This window comes from Macaca thibetana, chromosome 9 (assembly GCF_024542745.1).
Source record: "Macaca thibetana thibetana isolate TM-01 chromosome 9, ASM2454274v1, whole genome shotgun sequence".
NCBI lineage: Eukaryota > Metazoa > Chordata > Mammalia > Primates > Cercopithecidae > Macaca > Macaca thibetana.
The window spans coordinates 98,238,351-98,256,461 of record NC_065586.1 but is presented as its reverse complement, the minus strand read 5'-3'; the positions used below and the strand labels follow the sequence as shown (position 1 = coordinate 98,256,461).

Genomic DNA, 18,111 nt, shown 5'->3' with positions numbered 1-18,111 from the left:
CGACATGCATTATTTAAAACATCTGAGCACCTGTTGCGCCATGCAGTGTGCTCAAACTATTATAAAATGAACATAACTGACATGATGAATGTATACACCAGTCCCAGTTTAGAAAACCTTTCTTTGAAACAAATGTGAGCTTCTCTAGGTCCTTGTTATCAAAAACCCTTCCTGGACGGTGTCATCATCCCATTGTCAGAATCTACATTCTAAAAAGATTGCTAGATGATTCGAATTCTCTTTAAAGTTGAGAAGCACTGTCCTAAATGACTCATTTTAGACAAGACATCTGAGGAACCAAGTTTCAAATCCAGCGGGATTTTTGCACCTGACCAGGGAGAGGCATGTCCCTGGACCATGTTCAGATAGGAAAAGTGAATACATTTGGCATTAGCACCATACAAAGAAGCACAACAGCAGTTGGGAGTTCTCTCTAGTTGATGTTTATTAGTCTGCATAGTGACTTATGTTCCAAACACTGGGGATCCCCTCAGCCCCACCTATCTTACATAGGAATGCAAGTTAACTTGTTTCAATACCTGTTATAAAAAAACAAATACCCTTTTTAAAAAATCTGATTCAACACATTTTTTATTTCACTTTTTTCCGTTTCTTTATAAAACAGTCATCTCACTAGCAGCTCTCTCCCCTAGAGTAGGGGAAGGGGTGGAGGAGGTTGGGCACCTCCAAAGGAGAAAAAGGGTAGCAGGGAAGGGCCCAAGGTTACCTCCTGAGGTTCTTCTGGGCCTGTTTCAACAATGTGTCAAAGTCAAGAGAATCAAATTTGCTCTTTACAGGTGCAGGGTCAAAGTCTTCCCGGTTGGAGTCTATAAAGGTAAAGACAAACTTCAAGGTCTCTGACCACACTTCCCAACCACAGGGTCTGCAAATGGCTATCTCCCATCCCAAAAACGGATGGAGTGAAAACTGCTCTAATTTTAAGTCAAAGAGATAGAGTCCCCAGTCCCCATTTGGGTCTTTTTTTGTTTTTTCACCCCTTGAGTCTTTTTTTGTTTTTTTCAGACAGTCTCGCTCTGTTGCCCAGACTGGAGTACAGTGCTGTGATCTCGGCTCACTGCAATCTCCGTGTCCCGGGTTCAAGCAATTCTCCTGCCTCAGCCTCCCGAGTAGCTGGGATTACAGGTACGTGCCACCACCTCCAGCTAATTTTTTCTATTTTTGGTAGAGACGGGGTTTCATCATGTTGGCCAGGCTGGTCTTAAACTCCTGACCTCGTGATCTGCCCACCTCGGCCTCCCAAAGTGCTGGGATTACAGGCGTGAGCCACTGCACCCAGCCCCCTTGGGTTCTTTGTATGTCAAACTAAGATAAGTCTGCCTAGCCCCACTCACAAAGGGTTAGGAACCCTTCTGGGGAGGGGATGAAGTATTCCAAAGCTTTAGGCCCTCCCTCCACTCACCAAGATCAGAATAACTCCTCTTGCAGAACTGCCTTCGGCCCCCAAAGCAGAGATCAAAGGGCTGCTCATCTGCCTGCCGCAGCTTGTGGCCACTCTCGATGGCTGCAAATGCCTCCTCAGCATAGCGATAAGTGACAAAGCCGTAGTTGTCCCTGGTAGGAAGAGGGTAAGGCAGGGGCTGGAGTGACTATATGGGCCCATGCCATGGAGGAGACACAGCACCCCAGGGTACAGAAGTGGTTCTTCTCATTCCCAGTGGCCAACCCTGTGACTACAGAAATGAAGGTGCCCCATATTGCTCAGCACACCAGAGCAAAGAGGCAAGACAAAGAAACATCAAGGTAGATGAATGGGATAGAAAGAACATCCTGACCTTGGGGCTCAAGCTTACCCTTGGACACGGAAGTGGATGGTGCACTCCTCAATCTCTCCAAAAACGGAGAACCTCTGTTTCAGCTCTGATCGAGTCATGCGGCCAGGTATCTTTCCAATGAAGACCACCCTTCTTTCTTCCTATGTTTGGAAATGAAAAAAAATCAGCATACCATGAGCCAGGGCTACAGCTGCAGGCAGCTCTCTGAGCTCAAGGTTCAGCGGGTAAGCCCCCTCCTCCCATGACCTGTTCCTCTACTCACTATTGCACGCTCCTTTTGCAGCACTCTTTGCCTTTGGTAATGGTCATGTGAACGATAAGAGCTGTACCTGACAAGAGAAGGTGTCGTCAGCCCCCCAAACATAAGACAATTCAAGACTCAGAACTCTTAGGCACCTGCATGCCAGGTGCATGGTGCTCCCTAAACACGTGCTCACCGCCGCCTCCTGTCACTTCTCCGGCGGGGGGATGGGGAGCGTGAGCGGCTTCGGGAACTGGATGATGAGGATGAGGAAGACGAAGAGGAAGATGACGACGAAGAAGAGGAAGAGCATCTTCGAGAACGTCCGGAGGAACTACAGCTGGACCTGAAGAAAAAGAGGGCATGCAGGAATGCTGGGAGTGGTTCAAGTATACTCTGCTTATGTCACCCAGGCCCCAGTCCTATCTTTCTTTCAGGAAGCTCAGGACCAAAGACAAAGCAGAGTAGAAGAGGTCTAGAAGAACAATTTTCCTTCACAGATGAACAAACTGAAGCCCTTCGTGGAACTTTAGGTGTACCTGGAATGTTGTGGAGTGTTTTGGAAGAGATCACATTTATTTTCTTTTTTTTTTTTTTTTTTTTTTTTTTTTGAGACAGAGTCTCGCTCTGTCGCCCAGGCTGGAGTGCAGTGGCCGGATCTCAGCTCACTGCAAGCTCCGCCTCCCGGGTTTACGCCATTCTCCTGCCTCAGCCTCCCGAGTAGCTGGGACTACAGGCACCCGCCACCTCGCCCGGCTAGTTTTTTGTATTTTTTAGTAGAGACGGGGTTTCACCGTGTTAGCCAGGATGGTCTCGATCTCCTGACCTCGTGATCCGCCCGTCTCGGCCTCCCAAAGTGCTGGGATTACAGGCTTGAGCCACCGCGCCCGGCCCACATTTATTTTCAATTGTGCAATTAAAAATTGAAAAATACTTAACAAATCAGAAAGAGGAAGAACAATAAATGGAGACTCAGGGAGAGGGCTGAGCCCTAGGTCTCACACCCAGCTATCTGTGGTGCTGGGGCCAATCCTGGGTCTTTTGGGTTACTATTGCTCCACTACCAGGTCTCATGGAAATACTGTGAGCATGGTGAAGAGAGAGGTAACTGCTAGACTTGTAGTATGGGCCAGTTCTGAAGATATATATCATCTCCAAAATTCAAGAATTATTCATTAAGTGGGAAAACTTGGTTACTGAGAAAAAAAGATATTGCCAGGAAATAGATGAGGCCATAGCGACACCCAAAGGAACTGCCCCAGACACCTTCCTCAGCAGATGATTAACGGAAGAACTATTTTCTATTAACAGGTAACCCACTACCTCACATAGCACCCAGAATACCAAAAATGAAGGCTGATACAGTATGTGAAAAAAATCAACATGGTCAAACTCAAACCCTAAAAGTCTCCCCACGGCAGGTCTCAAGGAAGCAGGAGACCTCACTGATACCCCAAACTCCAACAGGGGACAGAAGCAATCGTCTCACAGCTTGCCTCCTTCAACAATCCCGGAAAAGGGAAAACACAAAAGCCAAAGACAGAAATAGAAGCCTTAGCGCCTGGAAGTACCAAAGTCAATGTGTAAAAGCTTTCAAAGTAAACCACAGAAGTACGTCAACTTCCTAAATGGAGAGAACCTACAAGGCCATCAAAGCTCACCTTCGCCACCTCTTGTGTGGGGGGGAGAGGGACCTGGACCGAGATCGGGATGAGGAAGACGACGATGAGGATGAGGAGGAAGATGCTTCGCTGGTCCGGATGGACCCAGAGCTGACAGAACGACTGTTGCGGCCTCGGCGGCCCTGCCAGCCCTGGCTTGAGGGGCTGGCTGACCTGCAGGCTTTTCGGTAACAGCGCATTGACCGCTGCTTGGCTGAGGGTTCAGGGGGAGTCCTAGTGTTCATGTCATTCCGGCAGGGTGAGGCCTCAGGGGACAGCAAGCTGGATGGGGCAAGGCAGGGCGCTGAGGGATCTGCCTGCTCACTGCTAGTCCTGTGATCAAGTGGCTCCCGGGAGGCAGCTATGCATGGGGGCGGAGGGGCAGCTGGGCCCAAGGACAAAACAGGTTTGATGGTGATGTCCTGATGGCGCTTGACATTCCATCGGGAGCCCACCTCTGGAATGATTAGGGCAGGCATCTTTTTTGGGGGAGTCCTGCTCCGGACACAATAGTCATGGTCCCCAGAGCCCACATGGACTCGACTAGGGCCATGGACCCCTTCTTGGAGGCGAACTGCAGCTGGATGTTTGGCCTCCGTAACTCCTTCAGGCTTCAGGGTTCCCTCCTGGGCGGTGGACTTAGGAGATTTGGCTTTGGCCAGCAGTGAGACAGCAGCCAGGGGCTTCCATAACTGGTGGGGAGGGGTAGCTGGAGGGGTGAGCCCTGTGGTAGGGAGGGAGGATGGAGATAGCAGGGCTAAATACTGTGTATATAGCCTCCAGAGACCCCCACCTCATCTCACAAAGTACACCAAGCAAGGTAAGCAGCCCAACTTCTCCCACTGCTTCAACTGTTCCTTCCCCATGTTCCCCAACTTGGGAACCAGCAAGAGAAATCCAGCCAGCTAGGGTCTTCCTAAAGCCCTCATCCTCTCACTACCCAGACCTAGCTGGCGGGCAGGTCCTACAGTCTAGCTCTCCATTCTCAGATCCGCCCCCTCCACCCAGTACTGCCTGACTTCTAGGCTGCATCTTGCCTACTCATGTAGTCATATTCTGATGGTCTCCCCACTTCCAGTTTCAGAGTCATCCACCTGTCTTCTATATTCCTGCTAGATGGAGCACCCAAAAACCAATCTGGTAAAGTTTCTTCAATGCATAGGATAAAGTCCAAAGAGCTTAATATGGCATTTGAGGTCCCTATAATCTGACCTTCTATTTACCACTCCAATTTTATCTCTTGCTTTACCTCTGCCCACTGCCCTGATCAGCTACTACACTCCAGCTAAACCAAGCCACTCACAATTCCCCAAAACATACCTGGCTGGTTTTGTTTCTTCAGTTCATTCAAGCTGCTCCGTCTTCCTAGAATGTCCTCTCCCCTAAATCTACCACCTGATTGATAGTTTCTCAAGCCTCAGCTTAGGATATTAGTTTCTATATAACCCTACCCTGACTGTCCCTCTTCACATCTCACTGTAATCCATATGTTTTTTTTTTTTTTTTTTTTTGGTGGGACGGAGTCTCGCTCTGTCACCCAGGCTGGAGTGCAGTGGCGCGATCTTAGCTCACTGCAAGCTCCGCCTCCCGGGTTCACGCCATTCTCCTGCCTCAGCCTTCCAAGTAGCTGGGACTACAGGCACCCACCATCACGCCCAGCTAATTTTTTTGTATTTTTAGTAGAGATGGGGTTTCACTGTGTTAGCCAGGATGGTCTCAATCTCCTGACCACGCGATCCACCCGCCTCAGCCTCCCAAAGTGCTGGGATTACAGGCGTGAGTCACCGCGCCCAGCCTTTCTTTTTTTTTTTTTTTGAGATGGAGTCTTGCTCTGTCGCCCAGGCTGGAGCGCAGCGGCACAATCTTAGCTCACTGCAAACTCCGCCTCCTGGATTTAAGTGATTCTCCTGCCTCAGCCTCCCAAGTAGCTGGGACTACAGGCGTGTACCACCACGCCCAACTAATTTTTGTATTTTTTAAATAAAGATAGGGTTTCACCGTGTGGGCCAGGCTGGTCTCAAACTCCTGACCTCAAGTGATCCACCTGCCTTGGCCTCCCAAAGTGCTGGGATTACAGGCGCGAGCCACTGTGCCCGGCCCATAGGCTGTAACATAGCACCTGATACTCAACATGCTCATTTGTTTACACATCTGCCCTCTAGACTGTGAGTACCTCAAGGCTGGAGATCAGATCTCTATATCCTTAATGCCTACACACAATTGATTTGGAGTAGGCTCAGCAACTGTTGCCGCAAAGACTAATCACAGGCAGAATTCCCCACCCTGAACCCACCTGCCACGTTGGCCAGTTCTGGGGCTTGTAACCGGTCTAGGGGCCTCTTCTCCTGGGGAATGTCAACGCCGCTGGCGGGGGGGAAAAGGGAAAGCCTGATTCATTGCCTCCTCAACATCTTGTACATTTGCCTTTCTCACAAATCAACGGGAGGGGGTGGGTGCAGAGAAGAATGGGATGCACAAACTGCCCCCATCATCTTCTTCCTGCACAAAAGGGTCTTATTGACTGAACTACTACAGATTGGGTCTCAACTCAGCCCTGCCCAATTCCAAGAGGCAGGCTGGCCATGACCTTGAATACCCGCCACTTCCTTCACATCAGGAGTCTCACCTGCCCAGCTCAAACCAACCTGAAATCAATGTGGAGGGGAACATGCTTGGCAGAACAGGATGGAGGACCATGAACATGAAAAATGAGTCCTAGCCATTAATATCTTCCTCCACTTTAAGTTACAACATTACCAGCACTGAGTGAACTTAAAGTGTTATTAAATGAAGGAAAGAAATCCCCAAAGGCATGACTTGCCAGGAGATAAAAGGCACCTCCAGGACATTTGGAACCCCTGATTGGAATCAGCTGGAGGGCAGTGAACATGCCCGTCCTCACCTCACCACCCAAGATACTGCCCAGTAGTGATGGGCAGAGTTAGGGGTGGGGAAACAGGGAAAGACTCTAGAGCTGACTACAACGTCCCTGCAACAGACGCATCCAGTTGATGGTCCTGGAGTGTCAGCCGGCTGCTGACCAACAGCTGTAGGGTAACTCGCTCACATCTCCATACTTACCCTGAGTTTCCTACAGCCAAGCTGTCAGCAGGAGCCGGAGGAGGACACTCCTTTTTGGCTGCAAAGAAACCATACTAGTTAAAAGCCCAACCAGATGTTCTAACTGAGGCGGCACAGAAGGGCTTGCTTTGAGACCCAAAGGAGGAAAATCCACTTTGCCTATATATTCCCTGTTGGGATCTCCCCGAAGAGATCCAGTCTCCTCCAGTGGATGACCAAGTACTATTTTTAATCATGTCTCTTTTCTGCTCAGAAACACCCACATTCCTCCACTGAATTTGAGATAAAGTCCAAATGTATAAGCCTAGTGTTCAAGGTGATCTATGATCTGCCTAACTAGCTTCCTGGCCTCACAGCCTACTCTCATTCTACAAATCACATTTTCTATTTTGCCTTGTTACCAACTCAGGAATCATTTCTGTAGATTCTTCTCCCCAGTTAGACCATAAGCTCCTTGAGAACAGGATACAGTGTCCTCCATAGCACCTACATCCATGCCTTATACTGAGAAAGCCAGCTATTCATTGCCTTTCGAATGTGCCATATGCCATTCTTCCTATACCTACCCTTTGCCTTTAGTTGCCACACATATTCTCTCTGTGAATTCCTGTCTTTCAATGTCCAGCCTGAAAGCTACTTCCCTCTAGAAAAACGTCCCTAAACAACCCCAACCTGCTTGGATTCCCTTTTTTTTTTTTTTTTTTTTTTTTGAGACGGAGTCTCACCCTGTCGCCCAGGCTAAAATGCAACAGCACAATCTCGGCTCACTACAATCTCTGTCTGCTGGGTGCAAACAATCCTCCTGCCTCAGCCTCCCGAGAAGCTGGGATTACAGGCACCCGCCACCTCGCCCAGCTAAATTTTGTATTTTTAATAGAGATGGGGTTTCACCATGTTGGCCAGGCTGGTCTCAAATTCCTGACTTCGTGATCCGCCCGCCTCAGCTTCCCAAAGTGCTGGGATTACAGTCATGAGCCACCGCGCCCGGCCTGGATTCTCAGTCTACTCTTTTATAATACCTTCCTTCCTGTATCACTGCCGTCCCTAGCTTGGATTACCATCACAGTTCAATCTTGTCTCCATCTTCCAATTAGGGAGCTGCTCTAGTGGCTAAAGCTGTCCCCTCTCACCCTAGTTAAAGCAACTACAGGGCTAGGCCCAAAAGAAGTATCACCAAAAAAAGAGTTGGAACAAAACTACCCATGTTCCCTCACCTTCTGATTTCTCAAACTGCTCCAGCAGACTGGACAGGTCCGATGCCTCAATACCTGTGGAGGCACACAACACAGGATTGAAAACGAGCCCCTATCAACTGAGTACACAGGTCCCAGGAAGCCCCCAAATCATCTCACTTCTCCCTTTCCACTCCCCCTGCCCTCTGTACTAAGTGAACCAAGGTAGCAGCACAAAGCATGAAGGATTCAAACCAACCCAGAGCTCTGCCTCTGAAGAACCCTCCACAGCCAGGCATGGTGGCACACATCTGTGCCTATAAATCCAAGCTACTTGGAAGGCTGAGGTGGGAGGACCACTTGAGCCCAGGAGTTCAAGTCCAGCCTGGGCAACACAGGGAGACCTCATCTCTTAAAAACAGAAACAGGCTAGGCACGGTGGCTCACACCTGTAATCCCAGTACTTTGGAAGGCTGAGGCGGGGGGATCATGAGGTCAAGAGATTGAGACCAACCTGGCCAACATGGTGAAACCTCACCTCCACTAAAAATATAAAAATTAGCCGGGTGTGGATATGAGCACCTGTAATGCCAGCTACTGGGGAGGCAGAGGCAGGAGAATCGCTTGAACCCAGGAGGCGGAGGTTGCAGTGAGTCAAGATCGCGCCACTGCACTCCAGCCTGGGCGACAGAGGGAGACTCCATCTCAAAAAAAAAAAAAAAAAAAAAAAAAAAGGTCTGGCGCGGCGGCTCACGCCTGTAATCCCAGCACTTTGGAAGGTTGAGGCGGGTGAATCACAAGATCAGGAGATCAAGACCAACCTGCCTAACATGGTGAAACCTCGTCTCTACTAGAAATACAAAAATTAGCTGGACATGGTGGTGGGCACCTGTAGTCCCAGCTACTTGAGAGGCTGAGGCAGGAGAATGGCATGAACCTGGGAGGTGGAGGTTGCAGTGAGCCGAGATTGCGCCACTGCACTCCAGCCTGGCGACACAGCCAGACTCCGTCTCAAAACAAAACAACGAAAACAAAAAACTCCCCCAAAGAAATCCAACAAAGGCCAGCCTCATCAGGGTGGCTTATCCTGTTCTACAGAGAAGAGTCCCCCAGCCAACTTGGGGACTATGTAGGGGAACTGTGTGGCACTCACCAATCTCACTGATGAAAGCCTGTACCACATCTTCAGAACCCTGAGTATGTGGGGTAGGCAGGAAGGACAGCTTCCTTAGACGGGCTGGGTGGACAGCAGGCAGCTTGGAGACAGTGCTCTGCCTTGGTGTCGGAACAGCCTTGGTAGCAGGCAAGGGGGGCTTCTCACTGGGCCTGGTCTCCTGGGTCTCAGGCTTTAGCCCCTCTGATGCAGGCTCCTCAACAGTCACACCTTCAGCAGACACACACGCTGGAGCCGCTGGAGCCTTCAGCCGGGGACTTTGCACCAGGGCAGACACTTTATGTTTCAGATGGGGAGATGCAAGCACTGGCTTGACCTCCACCTTGGTAGGCTCTATCTGTGGAGCTCCGTGGCCAGGTAGCCCACTGAGGGGAGGAGTCATCGACACGGGAAGTACATTTTCAGGAGGGCCAGCTGGAGTGCCCCTAGACTCCATCTTAGCTTGGGGAACAGCTCTCCCAACGGAGGCTGGAGGCAAAGGAGGCGGGGGTACAGTAGACCAGAATGGAGCATGTTGAGGCCCTGGGCCCCATCCCAAGGACCCATAGGTACAGGTGGAACTGTAAGGTGAGACTGGGGCAGGAGGGGGTGCCCAAGGCACATTGCAAGTGGGAGGCATGGCATAGGCGCCAGGAGTACCAGACACTAGGGGCACTGTCGGTGGGGGGGGCAGGCAAGGATAGCCAGAAGGGGACACAGGAGGATAACAAGGCCAGGGTGGCATGGGGGCATAGTGAGTAAATGGATCAGGTAGGACTGGACCCATAGACACTGGAAGACTAGGAGGCTGCAAGGGAGGTGGCGGCAGACTGGGGGGTATGCCCAGCCCACCTGCAGGGAAAGACAGGGCAGTAGGCATTGCAGGAGGTGTGGGCACAACAGGGGACACAGACTGCACAGGAGGGGAAGGTCTCGCCAACAATGGCATCTCCTGGGATGGCACCTGCTCAGTGAGAGCTGAGGCCACAGATTTGCTTACAGGTGGCTCAGGACCAGGAGAAGCAGGGCTGGGACCTACAGGCACAAGGCAAGTCTCAGGGGGCGCTTCAGGGCTTCTCTGTAGAGCTGTCTTCTTGGCTGGGGCTGGTGGGATGACAAGACAAGGGATGTCTGCCAGTCCTGTGGGAGTCTCTGGAAGGCTAGGCCACTTCCCAGTTGGGGGCTGGGGACTTCTCTCTTCTGTTTCTGCTTGGCGTTGCTGCCTTCGTCGCCGGTATTCAGATAAGCTGAGAGGCCGAGGTCTGGCTTCATGGGTTGTAGCACTGGTACCACTTTCAATTTTCAGAGAATCCACAACCTCTTTGACTTCAGGGATGATGGTCTTTGGTGGGTCCAAGGACTCTGACTCCAGGAGGAGCTGGGGGGCTGGACCCCCCAGGGCTGATGACACTGCAGCACGTCTGGGATCAGTTGGTCTAGACTTAACTAGCACTGGGTCAACTGCAGTCAGGTCATTAGGAACAGGGTCAACTAGTGCTAGATCAACTGGTGCTGGGCCAGACGGGACAGCATCAACTGGTGGCAAGTTATCTGAGATGGGAACCACTGCAGGGTCAACTGCTGCTGAGTCAGCCAGGACTGGGTTGATCAGCACTGGCCCAGCAGGGAGAGGCTCAACCAGTTCTGAACTGGTTGAAGCAAGGTCAACCAACCCAGGGTCAACAGGTACAGGGCCAGCTAGAACAGAGCCAACTGCAGTGGGATCAGCTTCAACAGAGTCAACTGGCATGGGGCTGGCTTGGGCAGAGTTGACCAATGAGAGATGGGTTGGTACAGGGTTGGCTTGGATAGTGTCAGTCAACTTGGGGTAGAGGTCTAGAGGGCCTTCTTTAGCAGGACTACATTGTCCAGCACTTCTCTCCAAGTTCTTAGGGCTAGAATTCTCCAAGGCAGCTGCCCAGGCCCGAGCCCAAGCCCGAGGCTTCCCCTTACCCTGGAGAGGCCCAGACTCTCTTTGAAGTTCTTCCTGAGGCTGTTTCTGCAAGTTGTCTACCTGAGCGGTCACTTCCGTACCTACGGCAGACTGCCCACGAGAAGATGACCTCAGCCTCCTGGCATAGCCTTCCACACAAGCTGCTGGCTGCTCCTTGCTCTTCTTCTTCCTGCCCTTTCGAGCTCTCTGGGAACCCGGTGCTGCATTGGCAGGTGGATTCTGAGGCTCCTTGGGCACCACTGGCTCCATGACCTCCCTGGGCTTCAATAAGCAGGCTGAGTCCAGCTTCTCCTCTGAGTTCAATGACAACCCCTTCTTCTCAGAGCAGAGGGTTATCTTGGGCACAGGAGCCTCCGTCTCTGACTCCAGTGTAGGCATCAGCAGCTGCAAGGCAGAACTAGTCTCTAGCGAGTCATCCAGGAGCACAGGCTGGGGTCCAGGAGAGACCTGTCGCACCACAACTGGTATCTCCAGGTCATCGCCAGCTGTGGCTGCCTGGCCCACAATCTCCAGCACTACACAGCCCTCAGGCAGCGTCAGATCATCTGGCTGCTCCTGAAGCTCAGCCTCAAGTGATGCCAGTTGGGTGAGGTTGGGCAGGCAGTATGGGTGCATGGCCCGCACCAGCTCACTCAGGGAGGAGATGCTCTCATCACCAGCTGCTGGCACTGCCGTCTCTGCTGCTGTTGCTTTATCTTCCTCCTCAGGGCAGGCCAAATGCATGGGGAAGTCCGGGGTACTGCTCACACAGTTGTCAAGCTCCCCAGCAAGAATCTGGCCACTGAAGCTGGCCACCTCCTCTTCTTCTTCTCCATCACTGCGCTGCTGGGGAGGTGGGGATTGGCCCCAGCGTGGTCTTGATCTTGGGGGCCTCCAGCTGGGAAGCTTGGGGGAAGAAGTCTCTAAGAAAGAAGGAGGGGAGAAGTCCCAAGGGGGATCTGGAAGAGACATTTCAACCTGCAGGAGAGAAGAGAAGTCTCAGGAGGAGTTTTCTTTGGGAAAGTATTTTCCAGACCTGTCCCCACACATTCCTCCCACCTGGGAGTTTCTGAAGCCCCCTAGGTCAGGCTTACCCCACTCCCTCTACTGCTGCCTGTACTGGGCCCCAATGGGTCAACTGGGGTGATGAGGTCACGTTCTGGGGGTGTCCGAGAGAGAGTAAGCAGCTTGTGTAGCTAAGAGGAAAGAAAGACCTGAGATCAGTCTATGCTTCAGAGCTATATGAGTAGGTCCACAGGGATGGGTCTAAACTTCATACCAATCCCCTTCCCCTGGTCCCACACTCACAGAGGAGCCCTCCCGGGGTGACACAAGCAGCTCCGAATCAGGAATGCTGTCAAATGGAGAAAGGTTCTCAGAATCTGCATTGTCCAAGATCTCCGTCAGAGCCGTGAGCAGCGACACTTCATTCTGGTCCTCCAGAGATAACCTGCTCTGCTCCAGAAAAACAACCAGAAGGTCCTACCAACATCCCTAATGACCTACTATGCCACTAAGGACTGGATATCGAAAGAATCAGTCTCCCAGGTTCAACTCAGCTAATGGGGCAGCAAGAGGGATCTGAATACCAGAAGGCATAGATTCCGATCTCAGTTACCATCCACCAGCTCTCTGGTGTCAACAGGGACCTGTCAGACTTGACTCAAGCTTGGGCTTCACACATTCCCCTACCCTCAAATAAGATGTGGGACGCTCAGCAGACAACCATCGGCTAGGCTAGAAATGAGCTCAAAAACAGAGATCAGAACCCTCTGGACATGCAGTTCAGGGGCCTAGACAGTCCAAGGGAAAGGCCTTGGACTACAGTCCAAGTTAGGCAAGGAATTCTTACATGGGACATAATCTGGCAGCCTGCAGCCTATTTCCCTCTTAGAGACAAAAAATATACTTGAAGGGTTCAGGTTGGGCACCCAGGAAGAAGCTAAAGTCCTGGGAGAGCAGAGCCATGCCAAGAATTTTAGCTAGAGCCTCCCATGTAAAGCTCCTGCTTGAAGATATCCAAGCCCAGCCCCAGCTCACCTCTCCAAGGCTCCCAAAATCCTCGATGAGGGAGATGAGGGAGGCATCCATGTAGCTCTGCATGGTCCCCAGCAGCGTCTCATCCTGCAGCATTAGCTCCTCCATTTCCAGGTCCTTGTCCCTCAGAGATGGGCCCAGCCGAGACAGACTAACAAAGCCAGAATCACCCCCTTCCTCGTGCAGCAGCACCTGGAGCAGAGAAGGCGGCGAGAAGGGTATGAGCCCTCTGGCAGCAGCTGATTGGTATGCTCCATAAATCAGGTACCCTCCACTGCTGGGCCCAAACTCAGCAGCTGCCCCACTGTTGCCAAACTTCCGGGCTAGCAGGGCAGAGAAGCACAACCTACGAGCAAAAGCCCCAGCCAGGATGGCAGTTTTCAAGGACCTTCTGGGGCAGAAAAACATTTCGGCTCCAACCAGAAACAGCTAAAGTCACAGGAGATTAAAACCCGGGAGTAAAAACATCAGAAAAATCAAGATTGTTCAGAATCATCTACTGGCAGCAGTGAAGATAACAGTCTGAGGGGCTCACCAAAGCAAAAGAGGTCAGCAAAGAGACAGCTGCAGCTGCACAACCTCACCTACCTCAAACCCCATTTAGGTCTCTGCTCTCTGCTTAGTGCAAATCCTATCTTCTTCAAGAAGACACCCCAGCTTCCAGCCCACGGTGATCTCTCCTCACAACTCTAAAATCATAGACTTTTCTGCAGCATTAAGTTTTCTGGCAATCACACCCCACCCCACTACCCCCAGCCCCGTGAAACTCCCAGGTTTGGACTCCTGGGTTCAAGCGATTCTCCTGCCTCAGCCTCCGGAGCAGCTGGCATTATAGGCGCCCACCACCATGCCCAGCTAATTTTTGTATTTTTAGTAGAGACAAGGTTTCACCATATTGGCCAGGCTGGTCTCAAACTCCTAACCTCAAGTGATCCACCCGACTCGGCCCCCGGAAGTGCTGGGATTACAGGCACAAGCCACCACGCCCGGCTGACACTTATTTTGAAAGCTCAACGGTGAGACACTCAACCTCTCAATGGTAATTCCAAGCAAAGGGCCTCTTCCCCACTCCTACCAGGTGAGAGCAAGTGAAGAGAAAGCTTGATTCCCTAGATGGAAAGGCCCCGTCCGACACTCCTCTAAGAACTAGCTGCATTTATGGTCTCTTGTATTAGGCATCAAGCAGCCCGCCCAGACCTGTCAAGAGTGTGGGTGTTGGCAGGGCCAGAAGGGACTAGAATGGTAGTGGTGAGGCCAGAGCCACAGGGATCTCCGCTACAGTAGTCCCCCCTTATCCTAGAGGGATAAGTTCCAAGACCCCCAGTAGATGCCTGAAACCACAGATACTACCAATACATTAGTATGTATTGATACATACAATACCTACCAACGATGAAGTTTAAGTTATAAATTAGGCACAATAAGAAATTAATAATAAAATAGAACAATTAAAACAATATACTGTAATAAAAGTTACATGAATGTAGTCTCTCCCTGGCTCTCAGAATATCTCACTGTACTGTACTCACGTATTTTTAGACCCCAGTTGACGGCAGGTTAACAGAAACTGTGGATAAGGGGAAACTACTGTATAGGAAACATGAAGTAAAAAGGCCTGAGAACAGGATCACATACAGACAGGCAAGACTTTTCTTTTCCCCTTCTGCAAAGTGAAATTCTGCACCACTTCCAAAAGAAAAAAGCAACAGGTGTCCCCCCCCACCACCACCACAATATACACCCTGCTAACAGAGCTGGGTACCAACGCCCAGGGAAAGGAAAGGTTGGTTAAGGACGCGTTAGGAGGCCAGGCCCAGAGAATAAGTGAAAGGTGGTAGGTTTTAGGCACTAACTCCTCCCAGGCCTTCACAATCCTATAATTACAAACCAGCACCTCAATAGCACCTGGCTCAGCAAACACTCCAGGATGAGCCAAGAGGCCGCAACTCCACTTCCTCTGCCACCACCTACCTACCAGAGCCCCAGCGACTAGGCTGGAATCTCAAGACAATGCCCAGCTCTCTATGAACCACTCATCTTCACCTCCATCAGGTGTCCATTCAGACACACCCTTACACCTGACCTCACCCATCACTCAATTCCCAAATAGCACAGCTCCCAGAGTACCAAGATCATCCAAGTGCTAAGCCCAGGCTAAAAGTGAGCCAGCCATCAGCACCTCTAACTTCAAAAACCTCCCAACTAGCTTTCCCCCACCAAACCTTCTCCCTCCAGGGTTCAAAAACAGCCAGAAGCTTTTTAAATGCATATCTGATCACTGCCTGAGACCCTCCCTAAGTCCCTTCAATGGCATTTTACTGCTCTTAGGATTAGGTTTAAACTCTTTAATATAGCTTACAAAGTCTTCCCCACCAGACTTCTGCTCCAGCGTGTCCTCTCCCACTACTCTGCAGTACAGGTCTCGGTTTCTCCAATAAGCCATGCTCTCTTCCTCCTTGAGGCCTTCACTATTCCCTGATTAAAGGTTTTCCAGTCTTAACATCTCAGCTTTAAATGTCCCTTCCCAGACTCTGCAAAGTAGATCACTACTGCCAATTACATAAACCCAAATATCCTGCACTTTTGTCTCATTCACTATTATTTATCATGTTCTATCCTAATTCAAACATAGATCCTGAGGAATAAAGACCATGTTTGTGTGGTTTACCTGTGTATCCCCTGTGCCTAAACATAATGGTATTTCAATAAATAACTGGTTGACTGACCAGCTCACACATACCCATCTTTGGTTTTGGGGGGAAGGGAATGACAATCTCTCCATGAGATCCTCTCCAATCCCAAATTACCACTTAATGCCTATTAGAGCTGGACCTTGGATCCTTCCTGCCTCTCCCTGTGCTATTTGGGAATTGAGTGATGGGTGAGGTCAGGTGTGAGGGCGTCTCTCTGACTGGACACCTGATGGAGGTGAAAATGAATGGTTCATAGAGAGCTAGGCATTGTCTTGAGATTCCAGCCTAGTCCCTGGGGCTCTGGTAGGTAGGCAGCACCAGCCCCGAAAGATGTGACCTCTGAGAAAGTAGTGGAGAAGGGATTAGCGCTCCCAAATTCTTGTCCCAGAAACCATTCTCCCCTGGGCAAGGGCCTGGATTGGTCTGCCGGACCTGACATTACCAGGCAGCCTGCAGCCCAACTCCCACCTAGTAACACACAAAAAACGCTGTCAAGGACTCAGTTTAATTGTTTGAGATAACAGTTCAAACTAATTCCTGCCCCTTCCACCCTAGGTGGAAACTTCTAAGAAGCCCTCCACTGTAGAGTAGGACAATAACACTTTTTGAAAGCCAAGAAAAAAAATCTAACAGAATTCCCCCTCATCCAGTAGATGTTCAACTGCTGAACAACATGTTGAATAGTTCTCAAACCGCCTCCAACTTTTCCCATCCCCATCAAAATATCCAAAGAGCCTTACATACGGACCACCCCAGTTTCTGTGTGTCAGATTACAGGAGCATGCCTTCCCAAAAGAGATGCTGGCGGAAAAAGTGAGGAGAGAAGAGGATTCCCTTTCCCTTTCTTAACCTTGTCCCAGGTATATGTTGACACTCCTCATGCCCCTTGAATCACTAATAAGGCAAGACTGCAAAGCAACCAAAACGCCAATGCCCGTGACTCACAACCTACCCCAAGCCGGTCAGACAGAAGCGCCACAAACTCACTCCTCCACAACTCTTCAGCCTCAGCCCTCTACCCTCCCCATCACACTCCGCCATCCGCAGGGAACAAACACCCGGAACATCTGGAGAGTCCTTCACCATCAGCAGTGGAGAGACGTTGCGCACCCAAGCAGCAGGGAAAAAAAATCTCCAAGGCTCTGAACAAAGTTGACTCTTACCTTCCTTCCCGGCCCGGGCCTCTCGCCCCGGCAGGAGATGGCGGGACCGGTGAAGACACACCCAGTTCGCGTCAGCGAGGCTCCAAGGCCGATACTAGATGCCCGACAGCCTGGGACGGGAGCCACGTGGACGTTCCTTCCCCGCCCCCACGTGGACCCGCAGCCTGCGCCCCCCTCCACCAGGAGCCCGACCCACGTGGATGCCCGGGCCGCCTAGAGGGGGAGGGGAGGCAGACAAGTTCTCCCGGGAAAATTGCTCCCCCCACCCCACGTGGCTCCGAAAAGGGAACTGCGGCGCCGGGCTCAGGGAGCCCCACTGGGCATCCTTACAGGGAGGTCTCAGCCTTCGACCCCAAGTCCGAACCCCTGACCCCCACCCGCGGGTTATGTTTCCGACACCCGGCTCTGCCCCTCCGGCGTCCCCCAGGAATGGCCGTAGAGACGCTGCCTCTGCCCGCCTACCCCCAGCAAAAGGCCTAGGGTCCTCTTGGTCCGGCCCGGCTCCCGCGGCCACCCGGCATCGACTCCCAGGCGATTCCTCCCTTTCCTGTGGCGTCCACGTGTCACCGCCCGGCACACACCGCTTTGCTGCCAACCGCGGGCCGCCAGCCAGCCTCTCACCTGCTCTCCGCCGCTCACAGCGCCCAAAGTCCCATACGGCGCTTGGCTTCGACTTCCCCAACCGCTGCCGCGGGCTCCCCCGCCAGGGTCCGGGCCGGGGCCCCCACTCGGGGGCGGCGCGACTCCGTCTCTCCGTCCCCGGCGCGCCGCCATCTTGGCCCCTGAACACCCAGCACTGCTCTGATCGCCGGCGCCGCCTCGCCCAGCCGATTGTGGGAAGGGAACTACAACTCCCGAATGACACTGCAAGACTACGAATCCCAGAGGGCCGTGCGGCGAGACCCACTTGCACCCTGGAAGAAGGCCCTGGCCTCGCGCGAAGGTTCCTGGGAGTAGTAGTCGCTTTACGTGGGGACCGTTTGGCACTAGCTCTAGACATCCTGTAGGGTTTAGTTTCGTGGTACACTGGGATACTGATTTAGGGAGCGCTAGCAGTAAGCGGGAAAGTTAATATTTGCGTATTTTATTGTGGTTAACCTGTCCAACTGTTGGAACGTCCTCTTCGTCGTTCTACCTGCTGTACGTTCCTTTCACCTTAGTCCAAATGGGTCGAAGTGGGCCTA

At 51.7% G+C, this 18,111-nt stretch overlaps 1 protein-coding gene across 3 annotated transcripts; it reads right to left on the bottom strand.

Moving 5' to 3' along the window:
* Positions 1-420: 420 nt before the first annotated feature.
* On the bottom strand, positions 421-17,770 carry PPRC1 (PPARG related coactivator 1). Of its 3 annotated transcripts, none has more exons than XM_050804102.1 (14): positions 17,549-17,770; positions 13,075-13,263; positions 12,343-12,489; positions 12,129-12,230; positions 9,102-12,012; positions 7,991-8,044; positions 6,777-6,834; positions 5,989-6,059; positions 3,696-4,419; positions 2,231-2,380; positions 2,056-2,122; positions 1,812-1,933; positions 1,421-1,572; positions 421-827 (listed from the first exon to the last, which is right to left on the bottom strand). In XM_050804102.1, the coding sequence occupies exons 1-14, from the start codon at positions 17,699-17,701 to the stop codon at positions 724-726; spliced, it is 5,004 nt and encodes a 1,667-aa protein (XP_050660059.1). In that variant the 5' UTR covers positions 17,702-17,770; the 3' UTR covers positions 421-723. The 3 variants fall into 3 exon arrangements, with proteins under 3 accessions (XP_050660059.1, XP_050660060.1, XP_050660061.1); XM_050804103.1 differs by lacking the exon at positions 17,549-17,770 and adding an exon at positions 13,660-17,073; XM_050804104.1 differs by lacking the exons at positions 3,696-4,419; positions 5,989-6,059.
* Positions 17,771-18,111: the final 341 nt, after the last annotated feature.